This window comes from Phoenix dactylifera, chromosome 1 (assembly GCF_009389715.1).
Source record: "Phoenix dactylifera cultivar Barhee BC4 chromosome 1, palm_55x_up_171113_PBpolish2nd_filt_p, whole genome shotgun sequence".
Classification (NCBI taxonomy): Eukaryota; Viridiplantae; Streptophyta; class Magnoliopsida; order Arecales; family Arecaceae; genus Phoenix; species Phoenix dactylifera.
In genome coordinates this window covers 1,742,351-1,750,810 of record NC_052392.1, presented here as the reverse complement: position 1 = coordinate 1,750,810, position 8,460 = coordinate 1,742,351, and the positions used below count along the sequence as shown (strand labels likewise).

The 8,460-nt window shown below is 55.6% G+C and overlaps 1 protein-coding gene across 1 annotated transcript; it reads left to right on the top strand.

The window, feature by feature from the left end:
* Positions 1-268: 268 nt before the first annotated feature.
* LOC120104201 lies at positions 269-1,709 on the top strand. The gene is made up of 2 exons (XM_039114873.1): positions 269-355; positions 969-1,709. Exons 1-2 carry the CDS (start codon positions 269-271, stop codon positions 1,707-1,709), a joined length of 828 nt encoding a protein of 275 aa, XP_038970801.1.
* The last annotated feature ends 6,751 nt before the right edge of the window (positions 1,710-8,460 follow it).

Below are 8,460 nucleotides of genomic sequence, written 5' to 3'. Positions count from 1 at the left end.
AAAGGCCCTGAACAGGCTTAGTGGTCTCTCGGTGGAGGAGCAGAGGGCCTTTGACGCTCTGCGGAGTCTCGGGAGGGACATCCTTCTGATCGAGTTCTTGACTGAAGAAGCTCTTGTGCACGTTGGAGCTCGGCGCGCCCCGAGGGTAAGGGCAGTTGTACTGCTCCTTCATTTTTCAGTTCCCGCCCCATCTGTTTCTTCTTTTTGTTCTCCTGATGCAGTCCGATACTTAACAGAAATTTTTCTCTTTGTTTCAGATATTCCTCATATGCCGACCAGCAATGCGTCCCTTTTCGCCCGGCTGAAGAGGAGGTCGGACGAGACCGGCGAGGCTATGCCCAAGCCCCGCAAGAAGGTCAGGCTGGCCACCACTTCTACCCCTGCCGAGGCGAGGGGCTCGGGGGCTGGGGCCTCGGGGTCTTCTCGGGGGAGAGCTCCAGTCCTCGAGCGCGCGAGCTCGGGCTCCGGAGCGTCGGGCTCGGCTTCGCCGACCTGCCCTGCTCCCATCTCCTAGTGGGCGAGCCGGCCAGTCATTCACCTAAGGCGCTCGGGGCCTAAGCCGAGCAGGGGCCCCGGGGTTCCGGGCCCTTCTCGTCCTGTTGCCCTGGGCTCGGGCGGGGCGAGTTCCTCAGGGGTCGGAGGGCACTCTGAGGGGGGATCGGCTGAGCCAGAGTCCCCGATCCCGGAGAGCAGCTCGGCCTTCCGGGATGGCGATGTCGCGCGGGCTGTTTTTCGCCGTGCGATGCTCCCAGCCGACCGGGCCGAGTTTGGAGCTCTCGGCCTTGAGGAGATTGTCGACCAGACGTATTGTAACACTGCTCGGGTGAGATATTCTCTTATTTTGGTTTTAGTCGTCAGTGTTTCCTTCGATTATTACTCATCGCTATCTTTTCCTGCAGCATATCCATGAAGTAGACACTCTGGTGTTCATCACCTCAGATTGCTAGAATGAATCTCGGCGATTTCAGAAACAGCTGGAGTCAGCCGAGAAGAGGCTAGCTGAGGCGGAGGCCGCGCTAGCGGAAGCTGTAGCACGGAGGGAGGCCACAGAGGTAGGTCGGCGATCCATCGTTGACGAACTCGAAGAGGAGAGAGCTGCACACTCCTTGACGAGATCAGCGTTGCGTGCCTCCGAGGCGCGCTTGGCCGAGGCCCGTTCCGAAGCCGCCGGCTATAAGTATGAGGGCGGGGTCCTCCGCCTAAAAATTGAGCAGCTCGAGGCCCGGGAGAAGAAGGCACTCGAGCGGGCGGAGAATGCCGTGGAGCTCTTCAAGGAGTCTGAAGAGTTCCGCGACATGCTGGAGGAGGAAACCGTGGACGGGTTCCTCTGGGGCTTCGAGAACTTTCGAAGACAAATGCATCGATATTGCCCCCAGCTCGACCTTTCGGAAATCCGTCTGAGGATGGGCCTGAGTGATGGGAACGAGGACGAGGTTCCCGCAATTATCGTGGCCGAGGAGGAGCTCGCCGAGATCGAAGCCAGCATGGCCGATCAGAAGACATCAGGGGCTCCCCCCGAGGTCGCCGAGGAGGCTCACGGGGCTACTGACGAGGCCCTGACCGAGATCGCCGAGGGGGCTCATGGGGCTACTGACGAGGCCTCGACCGAGGTCGCCGCAGAGGGTTCAGAGCCAGCGCCCGCGGAAGGCCCTCAGGTCATCGCAATCGACGACCTCGAGGGTGATGCTGGTGCAGCCGCCGTTCCTTAGGACTTAGTCTTTTTTGTTTTCCTTATTGTTGTAAACGAGGTCGGCCTTTAAACTTGTTGTTTGGCCGACTCTCAATTTTGTACTTAAGCCTTCGGGCTCTTCCTTAATGAAAGAATATTTTTGCCAGTTCGTACTTACTTCTTTTTCCTCTAACTGATTTATCCAAGTATCCGAGTTTGGCTAGGCCCATAGACTTAGGTTCGGATTATGCTCGCTACGTTATCAAGCTTAAGTTCGATAAAAAAATGACTTTTTGGCACCGAGCTCAGACCTTTGGGCTCGGTCAGGATTGTAGACTCGAATTCTATGTATCCGAGCTCCAGTTATGCTTGCTAGGGAGGCTTCGAGCTCAGACTCTAGGAGAGTTCACTAAGTCTTTGGGCTCGGATTTGAAGTTCGCAGGGCCGTTGAGCCTGGCTCCTGAATTTCGAGGACACCAGGCTCGGACCTCAAGCCTCAAAAGGGTTTCGTTAGACCTCCAGATTCATCTTCTGGGGTATTTGGCCAAGTTCTTGAGCTCGGCTTTTTCGGGCGTAGGTTTACCGATAATGCTGGGGTCGGCCCCTAAGGAGATCGTGAACCAAGGTCGGGTTGTCGTCGGGGCCTTTATAGTTGTTGGCCTCGGGCTTGATCGAGGTTTTGGCAAATAGAGTCGGAACCTATGGTGAGTGCCTTGGCCCTCTCGAGCTCGACCAGTGTGTCCGCGATCGGGGTCGTTACTGCAGGCTAACATCGATTTTTCGGTGTTTGGGACTTGGCCGAGCCTTTATTCAGAAGGGTTTATATAGATTAACATGGAGGTCGTCGATGGAGAGAGCGCGCACGAGGTTGGCGAGACCCCGGCCTTAGATTTACTCAAAGGGGCATCCCGACCTTGGTCAGGGGGAGGCCCCGAGCTCAATCAGGATCTTGCCAGTAGTACGTAAATAGACAAATGTAATGGGGCAGGTGTCAAGTGGGATGTACCTCTTGCACCTTTAAGACCAAGTGCTCCATGTCGAAGTAGGTCGCTTTGTTTCTTGGTCGACTTTTGGAGGCGCTTTTTAGCTCGGAGTCCGTCTCGGGAATGCCGACGAATTGGGAGATATCGCCGGTATCGAGCACGAGGTCGAGGGGGCTTGAGCTCGCTGTCGACCCGGTGACTCTTCCCGAGGGCGAGGGAGTTTGAGACTCTACGGTCGACTCACGGGGCATCCCGACCTTAGTCGAGGTATCGAACACGAGGTCGAGGGAGCTTGGGCTCGCTGTCGACCCGATGACGCTTCTCGAGGTCGAGGGAGTTTGAGACTCTACGGTCGACTCACGGGGCATCCCGACCTTAGTCGAGGTATCGAACACGAGGTCGAGGGAGCTTGGGCTCGCTGTCGACCCGATGACGCTTTCCGAGGTCGAGAAAGTTTGAGACTCTACGGTCGACTCACGGGGCATCCCGACCTTAGTCGAGGTATCGAACACGAGGTCGAGGGAGCTTGGGCTCGCTGTCGACCCGATGACGCTTCCCGAGGTCGAGGGAGTTTGAGACTCTACGGTCGACTCACGGGGCATCCCAACCTTAGTCGAGGTATCGAACACGAGGTCGAGGGAGCTTGGGCTCGCTGTCGACCTGATGACGCTTCTCGAGGTCGAGGAAGTTTGAGACTCGGTCGACTCACGGGGCATCCCGACCTTAGTCGAGGTATCGAACACGAGGTCGAGGGAGCTTGGGCTCGCTGTCGACCCGATGACGCTTTCTGAGGTCGAGGAAGTTTGAGACTCTACGGTCGACTCACGGGGCATCCCGACCTTAGTCGAGGTATCGAACACGAGGTCGAGGGAGCTTGGGCTCGCTGTCGACCTGATGACGCTTTCCGAGGTCGAGGGAGTTTGAGACTCTACGGTCAACTCACGGGGCATCCCGACCTTGGTCGAGATATTTGAGGGAGATCGAGGCCGGGCTCGATGTCAGCGCGGAGGGACGCTTCAAGTCCAACCGAGGCATCTGAACTTAGTCGGGCGTCCGAACTCTATTAGGCGTCCGAGCCGTGCTGGGCATCCGAGCTTGGTCAGGTAATCTGAGGATCGCAAATGTCCCAATATTAGGAGAAACACAGTATAATTTAAGAAGAATCGTAGATAGACAATCGTGAGGAGGCGGGATTCATGCTCCCGATCACCAGGGACCCCTTAGGGTTTTTACTGGTAATACATCCGTAGATTCTCGAAATTCCAGCTTCGTGGAATGGGGGTCCCTTCCAGAGACTCCAACTTATATGCTCCGGATCGTTGTACTCGGGCAATTCGGTACGGTCCTTCCCAATTTGGAGCGAGCTTTCCTTGCTCGGTGGGCTGAGAAGCTTCGGCTCTCCTGAGGATGAGGTCCCCTACCTTGAAGAGCTTGGGCTTGGCTTTGGAGTTGTAGTACTGGGCCGTTTTCTGCTGGTACCTTGCCATGCGGACTCGAGCGACCTCTCGTGTTTCTTCAACGAGGTCCAAGTTATTCCTGAGCCGAGAAGAGTTGGAGTCGGCGTCGTAATGTTCCACTCTCAAGGAGGGGAGGTCGATTTCGAGCGGGATAACGGCCTCCGTCCCGTATGCCAAGTTGAAGGGGGTCTCGCCAGTGGGTAATCGGAACGTAGTTCGGTAAGCCCAGAGGACGTTGCACAGATCCTCGACCCACTATCCTTTGGACCGATCAAGCCTGGCCTTGAGCTCCTGCAAAATGGTACGATTTGTTACCTCAGTTTCTCCGTTTGTTTGGGGGTGGACGACCGAGGTGAAACATTGGTCGATGCCGAGCTCAGAGCAGAACTCTCTGAAATGAATGTTGTCGAACTGGCGGCCGTTGTCAGATATAAGAATGCGGGGGAGCCCAAATCTGCAGATTATTGACTTCCAGACGAAGTCCCGCATCTTCTGCTCGGTGATCCGGGCTACGGGCTCAGCCTCGATCCATTTGGTGAAGTAGTCGATGGAGACGACCAGGAACTTTCTTTGCCCGGTGGCTAGGGAAAAAGGCCCCAGGATGTCAATCTCCCATTGGGCGAATGGCCAGGGGGCGATAATCGAGGTCAGCGGGGTCGAGGGTCGGCGCTGGATATTGGCATTCCGCTGGCATCGGTCGCACCTTCAGACAAAATCTGCCGCATCCTTTTGAAGAGTGGGCCAAAAGTAGCCTTGGCGCAAAATTTTATGAGCCAACGCTCGGCCTCCCAGATGGTTCCCGCATATTCCTTTATGGACCTCTCGCATAGCATAGTCTGCTTCTGACGGACGGAGGCATCTAAGAAGAGGAGAGGTGAAAGATTTTCGATAGAGCTTGCCTTCATATAATATAAATCGGAAGGCTAAACGCCTGATTCGGCGAGCCTCGAGCCTGTCAGTGGGGAGGGTTTCATTTTGTAGGTAGCCGACGAGCTCGTCCATCCAGCTCGGCTCGGTGTCGATGCACATGGTCGGCTCAGGCTCTTCTGTGCTGGGCGTTCGGAGATATTCAAGCACCGTTGCCTTAGGGAGCTCACTCATGCGGGAAGTCGCCAGCTTTGACAATTCAGCCCTGAGGTTCTCCGCTCTGGGAATATGTTGAATGTTGAAGGAGCCTAGGGCGGATATGAGCTCCCGCACCTTCTGAAGGTATTTCTGCATTGATGATTCCTTTGCTTCAAAATCTCCCAAGACCTGGCTCACGACCAGTTGGGAGTCACTGAAGGCCTTCAGATCTTCTGCTTTCAGCTCCTTTGCCAGCTTGAGCCCGGCAATGAGCGCCTCATACTCCGCCTCATTGTTTGAAGCCGGAAACTCAAGGCGCAGGGCCTGCTCTGCTACCACCCCGTCTGGGCTTGTAAGGACAAGACCGGCCCCGCTACCCCCCGAGGTCAAGGAGCCGTCCATATATAGGACCCATGGATGCCCCGGGGTCTTCTTTGTTGGCATGGATGGGTGCTCGGGATCGTCCGGTAAAGTGCACTCCACGATGAAATCGGCGAGTGTCTGAGCTTTGATTGCCGGCCTCGGTCGATATTCAAGGTCGAACTCTCCGAGCTCGACTGCCCATTTGGCGATCCTTCCGGCGCGGTCCGACCTATGCAAGACTTGTTTGATGGGCTGGTCAGTCAGCACGACCACAGTGTGGGCCTGGAAATAGGGTCGGAGTCTCCGAGCCGAAGTGATCAGGGCGAAGATTGTTTTCTCCAGCTTAGAGTACCGGGTCTCGGCATCCCTGAGAACTCGGCTGGTATAGTAGATAGGCTTTTGGAGCCTGTCCTCCTTCCGGACCAGGACCGAGCTCAGTGCAATCGGGGAGACGGCCAGGTACAGGTAAAGAACTTCGCCTTGCTGAGGTTTGGTGAGTAGCGGAGGGGAGACGAGAAGGTGCCTGAGCTCCTCAAAAGCTTGCTGGCATTCCTCCGACCATAAGAAATCTTTTGGTTGCTTGAGGATTTTGAAGAATGGGAGGCGTCGCTCGGCCGATCTGGAGACAAATCTCCCCAGAGCTGCGACCCGCCCGGTAAGTCGCTGTACCTCCTTGACCGTCTTCGGTGGCACCATGTCTTGCAGCGCTTGGATCTTTTCGGGATTGGCTTCAACTCCATGCTGGGTTACCACGATGCCCAGAAATTTATCCGAGGTGACTCCGAACGTACATTTTGCAGGGTTGAGCTTCATTTGGTACTTCCTGAGCTTGGAGAAGGCTTCGTCGAGGTCAGCCACATGGTGCTATACCATCCGGCTCTTCACCAGCATGTCATTCATATAGACCTCCATATTTCGGCCTATCTGGTCTTTGAAGATTTGGCTAACCAGCCTTTGGTATGTAGCTCCCGCGTTCTTCAACCCGAATGGCATCACCTTGTAACAATAAGTGCCCTTGTCGGTGATGAAAGCCGTCTTCTCTTCATCTTCGGGCACCATTCGGATCTGGTTGTACCCCGAAAAGGCATCCATGAAGGTTAGCAACTGATGCCCCGAAGTAGAGTCAACAAGCTGGTCGATGCTGGGGAGGGAAAAACTGTCTTTCGGGCAGGTCTTGTTCAAGTCGGTGTAGTCCACGCACATGCGCCATTTTTCATTGGCTTTTCTCACGAGGACCACATTGGCGAGCCAGTCTGGATAAGAGACCTCCCGGATGAAGCCGGCTCCGAGGAGTTTGTCCACTTCCTCGGCCGCCGCTCGCTGCCGCTCCGGGGCGGAGCCTCGTTTCTTTTGCCTCACGGGTCTGCAGGTCGGTTTCACCTGGAGTCGGTGGGTCATGACCTCGGGGTCGACTTCTGGCATATCAGCGGGCGACCAGGCGAAGACATCTATGTTGGCTCGAAGGAATTCGATCAGACGCCCTTTTTCGCAGGAACTCAAGCCGGAGCCGACCTGTACGGTTAGTTCTGGAGAACTTTCTAGTAAAGGGATTTGGGTAAGAAGCTCACCGGGCTCTACCCGTTTCTTCCAAGGGTCGTCCCGCACGTCCAGGGTTTCGATGGGTAGCATGCGACCTGTTGCTTGGGTTGATGCCTCAGCCAGTAACTCTTGCTGGCCTGATGCTTCAGTTGATCGCTTTGCTTCTTAGGTCGCCACATAGCACCGCTTGGCCATCATCTGATCTCCGCGGACCTCGCCCACTCCTTGATTGGTAGGGAACCACAGAAGAAGGTGGTAGGTTGAGATTATAGCTCAGAGGGCATTTAGCCCTGGTCGTCCGAGGATAGCATTGTAGGCCGAAAGCAGGCGGACCACGAGGAAGTCCGTTTTCATAGTACTTTCTCGGGGGACGAGACCGACCGTGACTAGAAGGCTGACCTCACCTTCAACTGGGACCGAGTCCCCGGTGAATCTGACCAGCGGGGCATTTATTTTCCGAAGCTGTTCCGCTAAGCTCATTCTTTGGTAAGCTTGGTAATACAAAATATTTGCTGAGCTTCCATTATCAACTAAGACCCGCTTTACATGAAACTTGTTTATAACCATGGATATAACCACAGCATCATCGTGAGGAGTCTCAACTCCCTCTAAGTCCTCCTCCGAGAATGAGATAGCTTCGGAGGTGCGCGGGCGCTTCGAAGAGGTCCTTTCCTTGGCTAAGTCTTCAGCCGGGCTCTCTCCTCCTCCAATGACATTGATGATGCCGGCGATGGGCTTGTTGTCATTTGGGTTTTCGGGTGGCACGGCGTTTTCCACTGGCCTTCTTTCCTCACGTCGGTTTCTTACAAACCGATTGAGTACCCCTCGGCGGATAAGCGCCTCGATCTCGTCTCGGAGCTGGAAACAGTCCTCCGTGTCGTGCCCGTGCTTTCGATGGAAGCGGCAATACTTCCTGGGGTTGCATGGGACTCCCATATCCCGCATAGGGGGCGGAGGTCGGAAAAAGTTCCGACCTTCAATCTCCATCAGAATCTCGGTCCGGGGTGCGTTGATGGGTGTGTAGTTTTCGTACTTCCCCGAATGCATCTGAGGTCGTAGCGGGGACCTCGGCTGAGGTGGGGACCTTGGTCGAAGCTGTCCCTGCTATCGAGGGGGGTTCCTTAGTCGAGGGAGATTCTTTTCACGGCAGGGGGATCGACTTCTCTGGCGGCCGCGCTCCTCGCGGTGCTTCTTCTGCTTCTTTGAAGCCAGTTCGGTCGCACCCCGCCTGGAGGCGATAGCTTCCTCAGCCTTTGCATATTTCCGGGCTCGGGCCAGCATTTCGGTGAAGTTGGCGGGGAAGCTTTTTTCAATGGAGAAGAGAAATCTGTAGGAGCGAGCCCCAGTCTTTAGTGCCGACATGGCTATTGACTGGTCGAGCTCG

Excerpts from the sequence above, each read along its gene's own strand:
- LOC120104201 (XM_039114873.1), top strand. The coding sequence starts at position 269 with ATGCCGACCAGCAATGCGTCCCTTTTCGCCCGGCTGAAGAGGAGGTCG. Across the intron at positions 356-968 it reads TGCCCAAGCCCCGCAAGAAG|AAACAGCTGGAGTCAGCCGA; the intron begins GTCAGGCTGGCC and ends CGGCGATTTCAG.